General features: G+C 37.2%; 3 protein-coding genes across 3 annotated transcripts in view; 1 reads left to right on the top strand and 2 right to left on the bottom strand.

Moving 5' to 3' along the window:
- The window catches only part of LOC127746618 (protein FAR1-RELATED SEQUENCE 8-like), a 2,464-nt gene extending 975 nt beyond the window's left edge, over nucleotides 1-1,489 (bottom strand). The window contains exons 1-5 of the mRNA XM_052260492.1: nucleotides 1,291-1,489; nucleotides 934-1,137; nucleotides 734-807; nucleotides 619-644; nucleotides 205-504 (exon numbers count right to left, since the gene is read on the bottom strand). Of these exons, the coding sequence (XP_052116452.1) occupies nucleotides 205-504; nucleotides 619-644; nucleotides 734-807; nucleotides 934-1,137; nucleotides 1,291-1,442 (756 nt within the window). The 5' untranslated portion in view covers nucleotides 1,443-1,489. The remainder of the gene's footprint in view (nucleotides 1-204; nucleotides 505-618; nucleotides 645-733; nucleotides 808-933; nucleotides 1,138-1,290) is intronic.
- A 51-nt stretch (nucleotides 1,490-1,540) lies between these two features.
- Nucleotides 1,541-2,551, bottom strand: LOC110280446 (protein FAR1-RELATED SEQUENCE 5-like). Its single transcript, XM_021141501.2, has 2 exons — nucleotides 2,411-2,551; nucleotides 1,541-2,017 (listed from the first exon to the last, which is right to left on the bottom strand). Exons 1-2 carry the CDS (start codon nucleotides 2,486-2,488, stop codon nucleotides 1,541-1,543), a joined length of 555 nt encoding a protein of 184 aa, XP_020997160.1. The 5' UTR covers nucleotides 2,489-2,551.
- Nucleotides 2,552-3,696: 1,145 nt separating this feature from the next.
- LOC107483880 (pentatricopeptide repeat-containing protein At5g67570, chloroplastic) lies at nucleotides 3,697-9,982 on the top strand. Its single transcript, XM_016104485.3, is given in 12 exon segments — nucleotides 3,697-5,189; nucleotides 5,284-5,525; nucleotides 5,623-5,814; nucleotides 6,249-6,330; nucleotides 6,427-6,615; nucleotides 6,707-6,820; nucleotides 7,814-7,907; nucleotides 7,993-8,150; nucleotides 8,242-8,685; nucleotides 8,937-9,605; nucleotides 9,607-9,678; nucleotides 9,680-9,982. Coding segments are annotated over 12 exon segments (2,655 nt in total). The 5' UTR covers nucleotides 3,697-4,823; the 3' UTR covers nucleotides 9,713-9,982.
- Nucleotides 9,983-20,057: the final 10,075 nt, after the last annotated feature.

The following is a 20,057-nucleotide window of genomic DNA, read 5'->3' as shown; positions in this document are numbered from 1 at the left end:
TTGGTCGAACCTCTTGCTTCTTGGCTCCATTAGTGGCTCGTCGTGGCTGCTCTTGATGTGTGTGTGTCGCCTCTTTACCTTCTTGCTCCATCGTTCCAGTATATATCTAGGGGACACTTGGCTTACTTGTTCGAAGCTTAACATGCTTAGTGCGTGACGGCACAGTATCCCTCTCGACTCGAATAATAAGCATTGGCATTTTACCTCGGCTGCAACTGAGTCGTAGGTAACCGCGAACTTGTTGAATATTGAGCTGGAAACTTGTTCTCTGACTTCGTATACTGAATAGCCTAGAGCGGAATTCTTTAATCTGGTGATGCAATTCGCCTTTCCTCTGAATTGGGCTTGGACTTCCCTAAACTTTGCTTGGGTGTACGCATCTTGAAACTGAGTTTCGATGGAGGATTTGGTTGCACACGGTATGACCGTATGAAAATCTGCAGCATCTGATTCTCTCTCTGCTTGCTCCCTGCTTCCGAGGCAATTATCGTACTGTTTGACGAACTGAATGAGCGAGCTGTTCCGGGTGATGTACTTGTTAAAAAATGAATGCATGCTCTCGCTCCTTTGTGTGCTTCTCATCCCTGCCCAGAAGTGGTGGTCTAGATAGATAGGAACCCATATGTGACGGTCTTCGTACAGATCTGCATAATACACCCAAACACACACAGTAAAATACACCCGAGAGTCAGTACAATTTACACCTCTGCTGCAGAATTTAAAAACACATTACCTGAGAGCCACTTGTTGTCGGCAAGACCAAAATTCACCAGAAAATCGTTCCAATTCCTATCGAATGATTCTTTGCTGTGAGAGTTCCAAACAACATGGCTCATTTGTTGTTCGATATCGGCGTGTGCCTTGTACCCGTTTAATTTGCTTGGAATCTTCTTCATGATGTGCCAAATACACCAGTGGTGAACTGTTGTTGGCATATAGGCCTCTAAAGCCCTTTTCATTGATGCGCACTGATCGGTGAGAAACCCTTTCGGAGCGTTTCCTCCCATGCAACGAAGCCAGCATTGAAATAACCATTTGAATGATTCAATTTCTTCGTTCTTCATCAAAGAGCATCCGAGAAGTGTTGACTGGCCGTGGTGATTCACCCCGACAAAAGAACCACAGACCAAATTATACCTGAAACGAATTTCCATGGTCCAGAATGCAAAATCATTAGGTACACCCCAACTAATGCTTAGAATACACCCAATGACACAGCCAATATACACCTCTGCTGCGGATTAGTAAAAATAAATTAATTTAGCATCATAAAAAGGGACAGTTTGTTACCTGTTTGTATTGTAGGTGGTGTCGAATGAAATGACGTCTCCGAAATACTCACAGGCCGCTCTGCTTCTTGTGTCGGCCCAAAAGGCCAGCTTAATCGATTGATCCTCCTCGAGTTCGAGCTCGAAAAAGAAATTCGGATTCTTCTCTTTCATCCTTAACAAATATTTCCCGAATTCCTTTGCATCTTCTTGTTCGGAAACATTCCGCACTTCCCTGGTAATGTAATTCCTCACGTCCTTTTCGATGAAATTTAACTCTCTCGGTGACCCCCAGCAGCCGCAACAAATGATTGGTAGGTTTTGCTTGGTCTGATACCGGCCTCGTCGTTATTCTCTATCGTACGACGAATGGACATGCTTAGTTCCCTGTGCTGTTTGAGCATCTCTGCTTTGCTTGGACAGCAGGGGTGTGAATGATCCAGCACAACCTTTGAAATGATCCAAGCACCGACATCCTTCAATGTGTGTATATAAATTCTTGCAGGACAGTTTAAACCGGCTGTCGGATTGGTCTTCTCGGTTGGAGATATTTTAGATTTCCATTTTCCCTCTCTGCTACATGTAATCAGTTGATTCTTAATCTCGTTTCCCTTCCTATTTGTGCACCGAACTCTTGTAGAGAAACCTGCAGCCTTGGCGTAGTTCCTGTAAAATTTTCCGGCATCTTCAAGGGTCCTAAAGGTCATTCCGACCTTCGGAACAAGCTCGTCATCAACAACAGAGAGAGGCTGCACAATAAACCGTGTCAGAACTGTGAATACACCCATAGATATGATAAAAATACACCCAATCATGTCTAATATGATACACCCGAACCACAACAACTCAACTACAGAATGACCTTTAAAGCCATAAACTGTCAATACACAGGCTGCAGAATACACCATGTCAAAAACTAAAAACACACCCAATCATGTCTGATATAATACACCTGAACAACAACAACTCAATTAAAAATAACAAAAAACCAGTAAAGTGTATATACACCCACACTTATAGCTAAAATACACCCAAAGAAGAATTGATCTACACCCGAGCGTCTGCTATAAATTCCAGGTAATTAAACAATGTTCAGCAATTTTTAAACTACACAATGCTATACAAATTACTGTAAATCAAACCTCAGGAACTTCGTTAGATTCAAATTCATAATCCACATCGCCTGGATTCAGCGCAGAATCTGAGCTTGAAGGATCCATTATCTTCAAAACGAGTTCGAACTTTGATTTCAGAAAACAACAAATCAAGAGAGAAAACGAAGCTCGAGTTGCAGAGAGAGAAAAAAAGAACGTAAACAAAGAACATACCAGTGAGAAAAGGAGAGGAAAAGAACGATGGAGAAGAAGGAGGGAAGACGCGCGAGAAGAAGAACAACCAAATCTCAAAATAACGAAAACGAAGAAGGAAACAAATATTTTAAATTTGGAAGTTAGATATACGCGGCATATTATATAGCGCGTGTAATCAACGTAGCTGGAGGAGCGAGTATCTTAAATTTATGATTTAATAAACTTGTAAAGCATACAAGCCCTAATGGCTTGTATGCAGAGCTTTTCCGTTACCATTATATATTATTATAGATTATAGATATATAACTAACAACTATATATAACCGGTTCGATGTAGTTGAACTAAAAATTGAAAATGTGGATTAGGGGAATTAGAGCATCCGCTGCAATCATAATTATTAGATTCGACTTGAAAACTTAGTTATTCGGCCGAGTCGTGCCATCTTTTAAACTGCTTAAGCATCAGACCCACAAAAAATCGACTTGGGTCGTTCGTGTTTAAGAAAAAACTGGTGATCCGGTTGGTTTTCATAACCCGGTCCAACCGGTCCGGGTTATGCTTAATTTGTTTTTAGAAAAAAAAAATGACGTCGTTTTCTAGTAAAGAAAAGCCAAAATCCAAATCTGCTCAGTGAACGTCTCCTTCCTCTTCCTCTCGCACCCACCATGGCACTCCTCAGTGTCTTAGTCTCGTCACTCTCTTACTAAGCTGAAGCTTTCTTATCTCTCTCACCGTCGCCCTCGCACTCAAGCTCTCTCGTGTCCGGTCTCTCACTCAAGCTCGTCGTTCGCTCTCTGTCTCGTCACTGTCTTGCAGTCAGCGCGCGCCTTCCCGGCGCTCGTCGTCGCCGGCGGCAGAAGCATCAGGTGCCGGGGCTGGTCGTCGTTGTCGCTCTTTGCCTCGTCACCGTCTCGCACTCAGTCCCGCGCCTTCCCTACGATTGTCGTCGCCGGCGGCAGAAGCAGCACGTCCCGGGGCTAGTGGTCGTCGTCTTCTTCTTGCTTCGAGCCTCGCCGTCAGCAGCTGGTCCCCGATTTGGTGAGTTCTATCAAATTCCCTGTTCTTTCTTGCTCAATTTTTTTTGCTGTAAATCATCTCTGCACCTTTATTTTGTTGCTGAAAGTTGAATTTGTTGCTGAAAATATCACTGAGTTGAATTGTTTACTGATTATCATCACTGAACCTTGAATATGATGCTGTCTTGTTGAAAAAATCACCCAGCTAAATTTTTTGTTGATGTAAACCTTGATTTTTTTGCTGAAAGTTTAATTTGTGGCTGAAAATATCACGGAGCTAATTTTTTTGTTCCTTGAATCTGTTGCTGTCTTGTTGAAAAAATTACCTAGCTAAATTTTTTATTGATGTAATTCATCACTGCACCTTGATTTTGTTGCTAAAAGTTGAATTTGTTGCTGAAAATATCACTGAACTAATTTTTTTGTAGCTTAAAATCATCGCTGAGTTGAATTTGTTACTGATTATCATCACTGAAGCTTGAATCTGTTGTTGTCTTGCTGAAGTAATCACTTAGCTAAATTTTTTGTTGCTGTAAATCTGTAAATCATCTTTTGAGCTAAATCTTTTGTTGCTGAAATTATCATAGTTGAATTTGTTGTGAAAACTGAGGTTCATGCTCTCTGCAACTCAGAATAAAATTGTTGTTCCCATGCTCTTTTTTTTATGCTAGAATTTTAAAAATGTCTTCATCACAACTCAGTTGCTATGATGAATTATTCTTGGTATTGATTTGTGAAAAATACACAAATGTAGATATAGATGCAAATCAAAATGAAAGAAATGTTGGTCAAGCTTCAAATTTGTCCTATGAAAATATAGATGCCAACTTTGAGATCACCTTTTGAGTTTGATTTACTGATTGTGTTATTTGTTGCTCTCTCCCTTGTTCATTTAAATTAAGAAAGTATTTTGTACTAGTGACTAGTTTATTATCTCTTTTTGTATCATTAGTTATGTCAAAAAATTGATACTTGATGGTTATTAATATGTTTGTGAAGATATGTATTTAAGTTTTAACTTTTGATTTTGATTTTATTTTATAATTTTACATTTTTATTTAATTATGACTGGGTCAACTGGGTGAATTAGTGATCCACTGGTTGAAACCGGGTCAATTAGTAGTTCGGTTCTAATAACTATGGCTGCAATCCTTCATCGGTTCTTCTTCTTTCTGGGCTCTCATCTCTCAGATTCTCGCCTTGCTCACCTCCTTGCTAGAGATACACCATGGAAGCACTTCAGAGATACACCACCATCTTCCCTTCTCACGCTCAATTTGAACCCGACAAGGAAGCCATCAAGCGCACCCTCATCCGAAAGGGTGTCGACCCCACACCCAAAATTGTCCACAACCTCCGCAAGAAACAGATTCAGAAACACAACCGGAAGCTCAACCGCCAGGCCCAGAAATCCAACGAGCCCCCTCCACTCACTGAGTCACAGAAGCAAGCCATGTTGGAGGAACAGCAATTCCAAGTTCTTAAGCATGAGTACAAGGAGTTCAACAAAGTGGTTGAAGCTCTAAAACCCAAGGAAAGTGAAAATGATCACAGGTTCTTGATGGTGGGGAAGCCTTGGGAGGGGACTCAAAAGGTAACTTTAACTAATTTCTTGTAGTAAGTTTTGATAGTTAGTTAATTATTAGTGCAGTTAGTTATTTCTTCACCTTGTTATCATTATAAAAAAGGTTGAGTTTTGGGAGCGAGTGAGGGCAAACGAGGAATGTGAAGGAGGGAAGCTGAAGAGGGAGAGGTTGAAGGAGCTGAAGGACATGTTTGAGGCAAGAAAGGTGGATGAACTGAAGTTGGTTTTCGATGATGATATCGAAATGAACGAGCTTTGGTTCAATGCGGATAATGAAGGCTGGCATAAAGGAAAGAAGACAAGGAATCATAGTGAGGCTGATGTCATAAGGTTTCTTGTTGATAGGTTTGTGTTTGATTCTCATATTTCTAGTTAATTTCTCTATTCTTTGGATTGTGTGTGAAGTTTTGATTTTGTTTTTCAAAGTTATTTCTTTTTGTAGGTTATGTGATAGGGAGATTACTGTGAAGGATTGGAAGTTTTCAAGATTAATGAAGCTTTCAGGATTACCATTTACCGAGGGTCAGTTGATGAGGATTGTTGAGTTGCTTGGTGTCAAAGGTTGTTGGAAGCAAGCACTTTCTGCTGTCCAATGGGTGTATAATTATAAAGATCATAGGAAATATCAAAGCAGGTGATTTGTTAGTATAAAGCATCACTTTTATATCTCTTACATGTGGAATTTGTCTTGCTTGACGAGATTCTCTAAGACCACTAGAGAAATTCTGCGTAATTTCATTTGTGGCTTTGAAATTGTGCTCATTTATCTTTCCTCGGCGCGACCAGCTTGAAGCCTTGCACTTTGGGCCACCCTATTGGATGGTGCAAGTGTAACATAGTGGCATAGTGCCTTGGGACTTGAATGTGTTTGTTGGCATAATGGCATTTGTCTATAAATAATCTTGATAAAGCAAGGACTCATAGAAAATGTATTTATCCTGTTCTATTAAATCACAAGTGTGCACAGTTATTTCGTAATTTTGACCCATGTGTTAGTTGTGTATCTATATGCTTAGTGCTTGCCATTGTATGTTTTCTATTGTGAAGAAACTATTGATAATTTTGTAGGTTTGTTTACACAAAACTTCTTTCTGTTCTTGGGAAGGCAAGAAGACCAAGGGAAGCTCTTCAGATTTTTAATTTGATGCGTGTAAGAGTCAAGTGCCTTGTTTGTTTTTCACCTGGAGGGTTTCTTTTCTAACATATTTTTTTACAGTTGGATTGATTTTGCTTTCAATTTATTCAGAGAAATATCCATGCATATCCTGATATGGCTGCATATCACAGTGTTGCTGTTACACTTGGTCAAGCTGGTCTTCTTAAAGAATTGCTGACTATTGTTGAATGCATGAGGCAGAAACCCAAAATATTTAAATTTATGCGTCACAAGGACTGGGATCCAACTCTTGAACCTGATTTGGTTATTTATAATGCTGTAAGAAAGTAATTAAATAGCTTTCATAAAACATTGTACTAAATGCTAGTTTGCCGATTTATTAAACTGTTGAGTTTCTTCCATTCAATAGGTACTTAATGCTTGTGTTCCAACGAAACAGTGGAAAGCTGTGTCCTGGGTTTTCAAGCAACTGAAGAGAAGTGGTCTGAAACCTAATGGAGCAACTTATGGACTTGCAATGGAGGTAAGTACAGGATATCAACATTGCCGATCTAATTTTTCTATTTTGTCTACTGTAACCCGGGAATAGGGAGATGCAATATAACATCACTATGTTTTTGTTTATTGTTGTAATGCATATGGAATTGAAAACTGATATTCTAACTTGGTAGTTATTGTGCTATATTGTACATCTTACACAACCATGCGAGAAATATGAGTTAGGGGAAAAAGAGAGACTTGAGATATAACTATCTTGCCTGGGTGGCAAGGAGGTGGGAAAGTAGGGAAAAACTGGAACTGAGTGGAATAAGTAAAGATGGGGAATTGTAGAGGTTGTCAACTACTAAGTTTTCGGGTGGGGCCTTTGAGGTCTCTCGAACAACCTTTACATATTTTACTTCTCCTTTCTATTTTTAGTTTTCCTGTAAGGTGTAATGGCTCCATAAGAGAGAAAACTATGGTGAAATAGTATTGTACACTTGTGACTTGGAGGTAGTGGGATCAAATATTGGAAACAGCTCCATTCACAAGGCTTCGGTAGTTTTTGCACTACCTTCTCCAAACCCAACTGGATGGCTTGCATGGTGTAATATTAGGATCGGTAACTAACAATTTCCTTGTGGATATTCACATGCTAGCATCTTCTGCATGTTAGATCATTAACAACTGAGCTCATATGTTAACTCAGTTTCCCTAGGAAGTTGAAAAATGAAAAATGGAAGATAGGAAGCTTTTTATGTATACTACTTGGTGTCTTTTGGAAACATGTTTCTTTAAGGTTATCATTTAGGTGATGTGGTTAAACTATGTAGAGACGAAGGTACCCATGTTTGTATGATGGCTCTAGTTATCAGTTCATTCACAAATTAAGTAGCTAATTCTAAGTTATATTCTTTTTCCGAGTTTTCATGGTAGAATGGAAAACTGGTTGATAGTCCTACGGTTATTTACCTTTAGATATTATTACCCTAAAGCATGTTTGCATTCAAGTCTTACAAGCAATCCATATGATAAGGTAATGCTGGAATCAGGCAATTATGACCTTGTCCATGAGCTGTTCGGAAAGATGACGAGAAGTGGGGAAGTTCCAAAAGCTTTAACTTATAAAGGTAGATTTTTTTTTTTCCTTCTGATCGTTTACTACCAATATTTGACAGCTGGTTGCCCTGACATATTTTATTTTAACTTTCTTAGTATTGGTCAGATGTTTGTGGAAGGAAGGTAAAGTTGACGAAGCTATTGAAACTGTCAGGGAAATGGAAAGTAGAGGAGTTATGGGAGCTGCCAGCGTCTATTATGAACTTGCGTGTTGCCTCTGCAATTATGGAAGGTGGCAAGATGCTATTGTAGAGGTAACTTTACTTCTGCATCGGTATGGTTAGACATACTTGAAGCTACTTGTAAACCAGTATAAGAATACAACTTGTTGAAATATGGCTGCAGGTCGAGAAGATTAGAAGACTTTCTCATGCTCGGCCATTGGAAGTTACCTTCACCGGCATGATAATGTCTTCTATGGATGGCGGGCATCTTAACGATTGCATACATATTTTTGAACACATGAAAGACGTTTGTACTCCTAACATAGGGGCTGTAAATACGATGCTCAAAGTTTATGGCCAGAATGATATGTTTTTGAAAGCTAAAGAGTTATTTGAGGAAGTTAGGGCCCTTAGATTAGATACCTTTACCCCTCAAGAAGTTGTTGGTGATGGTAGCTCGATTATCCCGGACGTGTACACATATAGTGCTATGTTGGAAGCATCTGCCAGTGCTCATCAGTGGGAATACTTCGAGCATGTCTATAAAGAGATGATTCTTTTTCGTTGTAAATTGGATCAAAATAAATCTGCGACAGTATTTGTAAAAGCATCAAGAGCTGGCAAGGTACAAGCTAACTTGTTTATTTTGTACTTGTTTGTTTTATATTTCTGCCATATTTTCATATGTTCCTGCCAAATTCAGCTCAAACGCAAATCTTTTTAACTTCTTTGTGGCACTATTATCATGATTATTTAGATTCTCTGCATTTTTTTTCATATTACTGATGCCATATATCAGTGATTCAGTCAGAAATGGAACCAGAAAAAGTACTTATTGTTGTGCTGGTAACTTTTAACATTTTGGTTTCATTGCAGTGTCATTTACTCGAGCATGAATTCGACATGATTCTGGAAGCTGGTGAAATTCCTCACCGTATGTTCTTTTTTGAATTGGTGATTCAAGCTATATCTCAACACAATTATGAGCGAGCTGTTATCTTAGTTAACACCATGGCATATGCACCATTCCGAGTGACTGAAAAGCAGTGGACAGACATGTTTAAGGAAAATAAAGATCGGATTAACCATGAAAATCTACAGCGGCTATTGGATTCTCTTGGTAACTGTGATGTCGTGTCAGAAGCAACAGTCTCAAATTTATCAAGATCGTTGCATGTTCTCTGCGGATTAGGTGCGTCGAGAACAATCTCTAGAGTTATCCCTGCTGGGATTGAAAGTACTGGAAATTTTCAGAATGACGAAATTGATTCAGATGAAAGAAAAGATGAGCCAAATATTTCAGGGAGAATGATGATGGAAAGTGCTGAGCTCGAAAATGACTCCAGTGAATCAGAGGCATTTATCTTCAACAATTATGATCAAGATGATATAGGAGAAAATAAGGACTTTTTCAGGCCTCAAAAATTTAAGATGGAAGATAGAATAAATTATGGTGCTAATAGGCTGGAATTTACCGATAATCTCGCACCCGAAAAGTCTTCCGAGGAAGATGGAAACTATAAAGATGATGATGATGATGATGGTGAGGGAGTACCTGGCAAGCCCTCCAGCATACGAAATATTGGAAGCATGGAAGAAAATGAGGAAGGAAGATAAGATACATTTTACACACTGAACTTGGTTGTAGCTAGTGAGGAAAAGTTGGTAATTTTTATAGCAGAAGGGTCTGGGAGATTTTGAATTTGACCAGCTTTATTTAAGCACCACTGTTGTAATTGGAAGAAGGGATGTATATTAAAGTATAGTTTAAGGAATAAACATTATTCATCTTCTTTAAACATCATAGGCTATCTCTATATCAGAAATTTGTGCACAGATGTTGTCAAGTTTACTTCATTTTGTTTGTAGTTCATACTTTATTGCTGAAACTCAATTTTTATTTCATAACTATTGATACCAAATACGTGTTCAGGGCAACTTAATGTTCTTGTTCTACTCTGTTGTGCTCTATTTATTATCTTAAATTTCGTCGATATTGGGACATACATATCAACATAGAAATTGTTGTGGAATTATTGGGTGCCCTAAACTTTTTAAGAGAATGGTTAAGAATGAAATTAAATTTGAATGCCAAGGTGCATGTTCTCTCTTACTGCATTAGATTTCTTTCTTCTCAGGTATGCCCCTCAACATGAGTTTCAATTTATTGATAATTTAGTTCATTTTTCAAGTTCCGATTGTGAAATTTAAATTTGTTTCTTGGTAAAGTCGTAAACAGAAGGCATCGAATAACAACAAATGAAAACAAGACTCTTTTTTTTAATGACTTAGTTTGAATATTTATATATGAAACGAAAAATAGATAACTTTATAAAGTTGTTTTCAAACTTTTAAAAGAAAAAATAAAGAGATATTTGAAATTTAAGAATCTTAATCTCTTTAAAAAAAAAAAGTTCATGATTACAAATGAAACTCTATGGGTAAAGAATTCTATAGTTTTAGGAGAAAGAATTCTATAGTTCTAGTTTGGAAAACTAGGGAGAAAATTCCTATAGTTTCTGAAAGTGAACTCAGAATTTAGTTCATGGTTTGGGATCCAAAAAAATATGTTCGTAATCAGTTTGTTCGTAGTAAAATTTTACCAAGATGAATGATAAAGACTGAATATAGTTTTCATTACACTTGCGTTCTTTTTTTCTACGTGGTATAAGACGAAACAGAAAAATTCCTACATTGCTTTGGTTGTCTTAAAGGTTCAAAAAGATAAAAAAAGTTTAAACTTTAAATTACTCAAAAAAATCAGGCATTCAAGTTATTTACTTAATTAAGTTTAATCAAATTGTATTTACATATTTTAGATCTACACACCAATTTTATTTTAGCATAAACGAAAACTCAAATAAATGAATTTTAGGTACACCCCATGCGTCTTCTTTCTTTTTCTTTTTCTACATCTATTTATCTTCTTATTTTCTCTTTCTCTTATTTTAATTTTATTTTATTTTTTTTATTTATCTCTCTCTCAAACAAGGAAAAAAAAAAGTAAGAAGAAAAACAAAAAAATATAACAAAAACAAAAAAATAAGAACAACAAAAAAAAAAGAAAGAAAAAAGAAGAATAAGAAGCAGTCAAATAAGTTCTTGTTAAAAAAATTACTGTATCAAGTCCTTAGAAATTTCGATTAAGAAATTTGTGTCACAATTAAGAGATTTCGTGTCAAAGTTAAAAAATTCTTGTACTGCCGTTAAAAAATTTTGCTATTTTCTATTTTATATTTTTCTCAAACTCCTCTTTTTCATTTTTCTTCTTATTTCACATTCTCAAAAAAATAAAAACAAAAACAAAGTTAAACAAAAATAAAATAAAATAAAATAAAAGAATTATACAACTTTTTATTTTTTTTATTGGTTTATCCTTTTTTACAATAAACATTAAAATTTTTAAAAGAAAAAACGCATTTTATAAAAAAAACACATAAATTTTGCATAAAGAAAAAAAAAAGAAGTAAAAAAATGAACAACAGTGTCAAAATTAAAAAATTTTAATATCCCAATTAAATAATTTTAGTGCTATTTTTTAGGTAAAGAATGAGAAGTGTGATTTATACTCACCTGTGTGAATAATTTTTGTTAAATTTAAACCAATTTAATTAAATTTCGTTAACAAAAATATTTAAACGTGTAACAAAACTATAAATCACTCTGGTTTAACCACTTTATTACAGTCTAGCTACTTAGCTAGTGTGTGCGCGCCTATAAATAAATAACTACAACGATGTTTGCCTGTTAATTACTAAATATTTAAATTATTTGCTAACAATATTTTTATTTCAGATATATTAGTTCTATAAAATAATAAAGAGAAATTCTTGGGTGTAACATCCTGCTTTCTGTGTTGGAGTTGTGCATGCGAGTTTTATGTGTTATTCGCATAGCGTCAATGATAAGTTTTTTTTTCTGGGATCTTTAAATAAAATAGACAATAATATAATATTAATATTATGTTATTATTTAATTTTATTTGACGAAAGATAATCACTCGATATTAGACACAGAAGATTGAAAAAAAGTTTGACTTTATTAACGTCATTTACATTAGTAATTTATTGAATTTTATTCTAATTAAATACCACTATTTGAGATAATTATTTAAATTTTTACTATGTCTAATTACCTTAATTACCTTTTAAGATATTTAAAATTTTAACCTCGCTAACTCAACAGCTCAAAAACGCGACAGGCAGTACTTAATGCGCCACGTGTTACAAAACATGCCTTCCCCATCTAATTAAGTGACATTAGTCACTAATTACACATTATATATAAGTACAAATCTTCTCTCTCCCTCCTCTAGTTTAGCTGTGACATGCATGGAGAATTTTTGTTGATTTTCCATCCTTTTTAGCCTGATTTTTTAAAATCCGTGATCCCTACAAAAATTCTGATCTAATAGAAGTGACAGTATTTTCATCCTCTATGCGGTGACGTATGTTATGTTCAGTAGAATCGTGAAGTGGAGCTGCTCTTGCGAGGAAATCAGTTTGGCCAAACCAAAGGAGGGAAGGAACCCATTGAGTTTTCGATATTTTCGCTCCGTTTGACCGATCAGAAACTTCCTCCGATATCTTGTGTGTGTTCTGCGCTTCACAGAGGTAGTGTTTGACTTTTCAATCGGTTAAAATTATGAAATAATTGATATATGTGGTTGGATTGTTGTTTGTTGATGTCTATTGCTCAAATCTGTGATTGTTGGTTGTTGAGATTTTAGCTAAATTGCTGCTGGATTTGTTGTTGTGTTTCGGCCATGTTGAGAAATAAGGCACTGAGATGTTGTTATTGAATAATTGGCTGAAATTTGAGTTATATGATAGTATGCAATTGAGTTCTGACAGTCGAATTTTGATTTGGAATTAATTATAACTAAATGAGTATTTTGAACGGAGTTTTCGAGTAAAAAGGAGCAAAGACTTGACTTTTGAGAAAGATGTAAAGAATAAAATTATTTATTTATAAATATATGAATTTTTATTAAAATTAATTGAGTTTAGCTTTTGAAGAAAAAATAATGGGTTGCAATAAAGAGTTTAAAGCGAAAGACGATTTTGAGAGAAATATGATTTTAATTGAACGAAAAATGTTTTATTTTGAAAACAGAATAACCGTGCCTTATTTACTGGAGACATCTACCCCTAAGCCATTACCATTTATTCTTCCATTTAAGTGGGTAAAATTTATATCTCTTAGCTTTTTTATTCCGCTTGAATATGGTTTACTTGAGACAGATTGTCAACTTAGAGCTCTTTGTGGCTCTAAGAGAAAAAGGGAGATGGTTAGTGATTGGAAACACAATTCAAAGTTCATTTGGTTAAAAGCTCAATGTTGAAATTCAAAGGTTGGTGCAGAGCTCACTTGCTTGGGTCTAGGGAGATGTTTGTGAGCTTGAATGAAAATTTGGATTGCTTTACACCTGATTGGAATTTCGATGATCAACTTGAAGACGGGTGTGAAAACAAGATTTGGGATCCCGGATTACAAAAGGAAGATCCACTTTGGGAGCCCTTAGCTTGTTTGGAACTTCATCTAAGCTCGGTACAATCAAGTAGTAATCATGGAGCATTTTGGAGATTCAAGCATTGCTGGAAGTTCGAAGATGAGTGTAAGCATAAGCCACCATGACAAGGAGCTTCCCAAAAAGTACAACTTAAGGACTATAACTAAAAGTGTTAAGTGGGAGACACCCCACCATGGTAAATTCTTTCCACCTTCTCTTTTGTATATATTGGTACCTAAGCTTAATTTTCACTTTCTTTTAGTTTCGCTAGCTTTGTTTGATAGTTTAATATGATTAATAAATTTGGTAGTCTTTAGGTGACTTTTTGGATATTTGGAATGCTTGATTTAGTGTATAAAATTGAAAAGTCTTTAAAAACAGAGCACTGTACCGCATGTACGCCTGCCTTACGCGTACGCGCGACCCCATGAGTTCACTTTCTCACGCATACGCTTGCCCCAAGCGTACGCATAACCCCCCTTCCCGAACCAAATGAGGTTTGTGTGAAAGTTGTGCCTCTTTACAATGAACGCACAACAAACAAACAAACAAACAAACAAACAAACAAATAAAAAGGAAATCACGCATACGCATGCTCCATGCGCACGCGCGACACCCCTGGATAGAATGTTTGGCTTGTTGTGCCGGTGCCGTGCGAATACTGTGCGTTTGGCACAATTCCAAGTCGTGCGTACGCATGGCTTCCGTGTACGCGCAACCTCCCTGATAAACCGCAATTTTACGGTTTATCTTGTGCTTAATTTAGTGAATTTTATCCATTATTCTCACACTTATTCATTGAATTCGCATGTTTTACATTTTCCTTCCTAATTTTGTGCTTTTACTGAAAACATGCTTCTTTAGCCTTAAATTTGCTAATTTTGATCCTCTCTTATTACCATTCGATGCCGTGATATGTTTGTTGAGTGTTTTCAGGGTTTACAAGGCAGAAATGGCTTAGAGGATGAAAAGGAAGCATGCAAAAGTGAAAGGAATACAAGAAAATGAAGTTTTGAGAAGTTGGCAGCAACGCGTATGCGTGACCATTGTAGCAGACGAGCGACACGTACGCGTGACACGACGCGTACGTGTGACCAGGATTTTGTCAAGTGATGCGTACGCGTGGGCGACGTGTACGCATGGCAAAGCGTCACGTGCTGCAAATATCAGAAAACGTTGGGGGCAATTTCTAGGCTGTTTTTGGTCTAGTTCCAAGCCTGAAAACACAGATTAGAGGCTGCAGAGTGGGGGAATCATTCACTCACTTCTCATTCACATTACTTAGGTTTAGATGTAGTTTTTTAGAGAGAGAGGCTCTCTCTTATCTCTAGGTTTTTAGTTTATTTCTTCTCCAATTCAGATTTCATCTCGCTTTAATTTAATTTCTATTCTACATTCTATTGTTCTAGTATTTTAGTTTATCTTCTCTTGTTGATTTCTTATTTTCCCAATTTATTTTATGTACTCTTCTTGTTAGATTCAGTTTCCTATTAATGCAAATTGAGGTCTTTTATGTTTATTGCTTCTTTCTTCAATTTATTGTTATTTTTTTCCTCTTGCAATTGTTGGTTTTAGATTTTACTATTTCTTATTAGTTTTCTATGTTTTTATTCTGTGTCTTCCAAGTGTTTGATAAAATACTTGGGAGGATTTTAATTTAGATTTTTATGTTCTTAACTTGGATTGATTATTTAGAGACTCTTGAGTTATCAAAAGTCTTTTGTTGATTGGTAATTGAGACTTGCTAGTTGGCTTAGACTTCACTAAATCTAGTCTTTAATTAAGACTTGTGAACCTAAGTTGATTTTACTCACTTGACTTACCTTCATTGTTAGAGGTTAACTAAGTGAAAGCAAAAGATAATTACCATCACAATTGATGATGATAATGAGGATAAGACTTCTAATTATCAATCCTTACTAAGAGCTTTCTTAGTTATTAATTTATTTTCTTGCCATTTTATTTTATTGTTTCTTATTTCAAAACCCAAAAATATACTTTCCCGTAACCAATAATAAACATACTTCCCTTCAATTCCTTGAGAGACAACCCCAGGTTTAAATACTTCGGTTAATTTTATTGGGTTTGCTTTGTGACAAACAATTTAAATTTGATTGAGGTTTAATTGTCGATTTAGAACTATACTTGCAACGCGGTTATCTTTGTGAAATTCTTTACCAACGATTTTCCCCCATCAATTTTTTGCACTGTTGCCGGGGAATTACAAACGTGTGCCTTATTATTGGTTATTGTATATATTTGATTTTTGCTTATTTGTTAGTTTTTGTTAGTTTTAGGACTTTGTTACTTATTTCTTATTAGTTTTTGTTTTTATTTTCTTTTGCTACTATGAATTCTCACCCCTTTGGCTATGAGTTTGGTTACAATTATGTTGTAGGAAGTGGAGATTACAATGAAGGCTTGCATCAAGGATGGGACAATCAAAGATGGGAGGAGCCACAAGGATTTGATCAACCCTCTCGGCAACAACCCCCTCCAATGTTCTATGAGCAACAACCATTCCATGATGTATACCAAGTCGATGGTTATGGTAGAACTCTTCATGACAATCAACACCCACCACAATATACCTATTGAACCCCCTCCTCAACGTAGTTTTGAACCACCATACTCACAAGCCCCTTTCCACCATTCACCTCCATTTGACCCTAATCCTTATCAATGGTGGACGAAATTGTGATCCATATTCTTTTGTACTTGTATGAAATCATTATTGTGGCACCAGTTGAATTCACAACTCCGTTCAACTAACCAGCAAGTGTACTGGGTTGTCCAAGTAATAAACCTTACGCGAGTAAGGGTCGATCCCACAGAGATTGTTGGTATGAAGCAAGCTATGGTCACCTTGTAAATCTCAGTTAGGCAGATAAAATTATGGAATTTAGAAAATCAAATAATAAAAAGAAATAATAAAAGGGATACTTATGCAGATTCATTGGTGGGAGTTTCAGATAAGCATATGGAGATAATGCATGGCTCACGGACGCCTGCTTTCCTACTACTTCAACTCAATCCTTCTTACTCCTTTCCATGGCAAGCTGTGTATAGGGGTTCACTGTTCGACGATGGCTACTTTGAATCCTCTCGGGAAAATGGTCCTCTGCGGCTGTCACTCGCATGGCTAATCGTCTGGAGGCATCACCTGGCCGAAAGCTACATCCCATCCTCGCAGTGAAAACTACGCTCACGCGCTCTGTCACAGCACCGCTAATCACTGGTTGGTTCCCACTCCTACTGGAATAGAATCCCTTGATTCTTTTGTGTCTGTCACTAACGCCCAGCACTTGTGAGTCTGAAGCACGTCACAGTCATTCATTACCGGAATCCTACTCGGAATACCACAGACAAGGTGAGACTTTCCGGATCCTCATAAATGCCGCCATCTATCTAGCTTATACCACGAAGATTCTGTTGGGGAATCTAAGAGATACACATTCAAGTTCTGTTGCATGTAGAACGGAAGTGGTTGTCAATCACGTGCGTTCATAAGTGAGAATGATAATGAGCGTCACATAATCATCACATTCATCATGTTCTTGGGTACGAATGAATATCTTGGAATAAGAATAAGAGAGATTTGAATAAAAGAAAATAGAATTGCATTAATACTTGAGGTACAGTAGAGCTCCATACCCTTAATCTATGGTGTGCAGAAACTCCACCGTTGAAAATACATAAGTAAAAGGTTCAAGCATGGCCGAATGGCCAGCCCCCTGAATGTGATCAATAGTCTCCTAAGATGAAGAACAAAACAAAACTGAGACCAAAGATCAAACGTGGTCAAAAGACATCTCATACAATAGTTAAATGTTCTATTTATAATAAACTAGCTCCTAGGGTTTACATGAGTAAGTAATTGATGCATAAATCCACTTCTGGGGCCCACTTGGTGTATGTTTGGGCTGAGCTTGATCAATCCACGAGCTGAGGCTCCTCTTGGAGTTGAACTCCGAGTTATGACGTGTTTTGGGCGTTCAACTCCGGATCATGACGTTTTTCTGGCGCGTTTAACTCCAGACAGTAGCATGTACTTGGCGTTCAACGCCAAGTTACGTCGTCAATTTCCGAATGAAGTATAGACTATTATATATTGCTGGAAAGCTTTGGATGTCTACTTTCCAACGCCGTTGAGAGCGTGCCAATTGGAGTTCTGTAGCTCCAGAAAATCCATTTCGAGTGCAGGGAGGTCAGATTCCAACAGCATCAGCAGTCCTTTTGTCAGCCTTTTTCAGAGTTTTGCTCAAGTCCCTCAATTTCAGCCAGAATTTACCTGAAATCACAGAAAAACACACAAACTCATAGTAAAGTCCAGAAATGCGAATTTAACATAAAAACTAATGAAAACATCCCTAAAAGTAGCTTAAACTTACTAAAAACTACCTAAAAACAATGCCAAAAAGCGTATAAATTATCCGCTCATCAATCAACCATACCAAGAGCCTTATGAGCCATACGAGCAATACTTAGAACCACTACCTCAATATACACCATCTCCATACCCTTATCAAGAAGAACCACCTTCATATTATGAGCCATGTCTCCCAACAAATGAGCCCTCTTATCCATCCCAAGCTCCCATAGATGATACCTTTAGTGTTATTCTTCAAGGACAAAGAGACCTTTAAAATTCAATCCAAGCTCTTATATCCCGCATGGACCAATCTTCTACCTCTAATATTTAACCCTCAAGCTCAAGTGCACCACCATCCTCCATGCAAGAACACCCATATCCATCAATCTAAGAGCAACACGATCCCTATTATGCTAGTGACATAGAACAAGAGAGAAGGGATTGTCTTAGGGACTTAATGGATCGGGTTCATGAATCCACACTTCAAAAGAAGCAAGAGGAGGCCCAAAAGGTGGAGGTAGGAGAAACCCTTGCAGATGAAAGAATAGTTGAAGAATTAGGGGAGGTTGAACAAGAGGGAAGCTCCTATCATGAACCATTCTTCCCAAGCAATGAATCCTCATATCCACTCCAATTTCCAACGGATGACACTCTTGGTGTTCTTCTTCAAGGGCAAAGAGAGATGCAAAGGGAGGTACTAGAATTCACGGCTTCCTTGACTAAGGTAGTAAGTCGATTAGTTTCCCAACGTTTGGACACTCAAGGAACTCCCATGGATACATGTGGAGAATCTAATGAAGAATGTAGCATGAAGGCGAGATTAGGAACTCCGGTGGAGAATGAGGAATGTGATTTTGTACTGCAACAATTGGAAGAAGTTGTAGTTGTTGAAGAGGAAGAAGTGGTTGAAGATTTAGAAGATGCGGAACCTCCATGGGAATCTAGAGTTGCAGAGTATTCCTCCAAGAAGCTTGAAATTGATTTTGAGGAGGCTAGTGCACAACCTCCAAGGCATGTTCCCTTGGTGATGATGATCATGATCTTCCTAGTGATGAATTCGCATCCACAAGTGCACCCCTTGAGTTTGAAGAACCTTCTCTGAGTGAATCTGAAGGTGATGCTGAGGTAGACTTTTCTCAACCTCCAACCTATGACTTGAGTGACGGAAAAGAATTAGAAGAACTTAATAAGGGAGTGGTTGAAGTTGAAGAGGCTTGCAAAGAGGTGGAATAATTCAAAGAAGAGCACAAGGGAGTGGAGCTTTTAAGATCATTAGAAACACCTCTCCCAACGCCATTACCATCCAATACAACATTCGAGTGGGTAAAATTCTTATCCTTAACCTTTACTTTCCCACTTGAATATGATTTACTTGAGATTGATGGTCAACTTAGAGCTCTTTGTGGCTTTAAGAGTAAGAGGGAGATGGTTAGTGGTTGGAGTTATTATGCAAGGTTCAATATGGTTGCATGCTCCAAATTGAAGTGCAAGGATTGGTGTAGAGCTCGATTGAATAAGTCTAGAAGGTTGTTTGGATATATCAGTGAGAATTCAGATTGCTTGCCACCCAGTTGGAACAATGATGATCAACAAGAAGACGGGTGTAAAAGCAAGGTTTGGGACCCCGGAATTCATTCCAACAATCAACTCTCTTGTGGTCTTGTCACTTGCTTTAACTTGCTTGAAGGTTTTATGTGCCTAGTTTGGGATCCCGGAGGCTATTAGAATTACAAACATTGTTGGGGATTCAAGAAAGAGTTCAAGCATAAGCCATCCTGACAGTGAGCTCACCAAATGTTCAATTTAAGGACTTTAAGTAAAAGTGTTAGGTGGGAGACACCCCACCATGGTAAATTCTTTCTATTTTGTCTTTGTTTACATTGGTAATAATTTAAATTTTCATTTTTAGTTATGTTTATTTAGTTTAAGTTGTGATTTAGCTTATTTACTAATATTTGGAATTAGTTTCATAGATTGTATAAAAAAAGGGGCTGTCATGCGTGCGCATGACCAACACGTACGCGTCGATGCCCAATTTTGGTTCGTGCCAAAACCGTGCTGGAATGGCACGGCAGGCTTGGCTAGACAGAGAGTTGTGCCAGAGCCGTGATGG

The sequence above is a fragment of the Arachis duranensis genome, chromosome 4, assembly GCF_000817695.3.
Source record: "Arachis duranensis cultivar V14167 chromosome 4, aradu.V14167.gnm2.J7QH, whole genome shotgun sequence".
NCBI lineage: Eukaryota > Viridiplantae > Streptophyta > Magnoliopsida > Fabales > Fabaceae > Arachis > Arachis duranensis.
This window is presented reverse-complemented; position numbering and strand designations above follow the sequence as displayed.

Excerpts from the sequence above, each read along its gene's own strand:
- LOC110280446 (XM_021141501.2), bottom strand. The coding sequence starts at position 2,488 with ATGGATCCTTCAAGCTCAGATTCTGCGCTGAATCCAGGCGATGTGGAT. Across the intron at positions 2,018-2,410 it reads AATCTAACGAAGTTCCTGAG|CCTCTCTCTGTTGTTGATGA; the intron begins GTTTGATTTACA and ends TTTATTGTGCAG.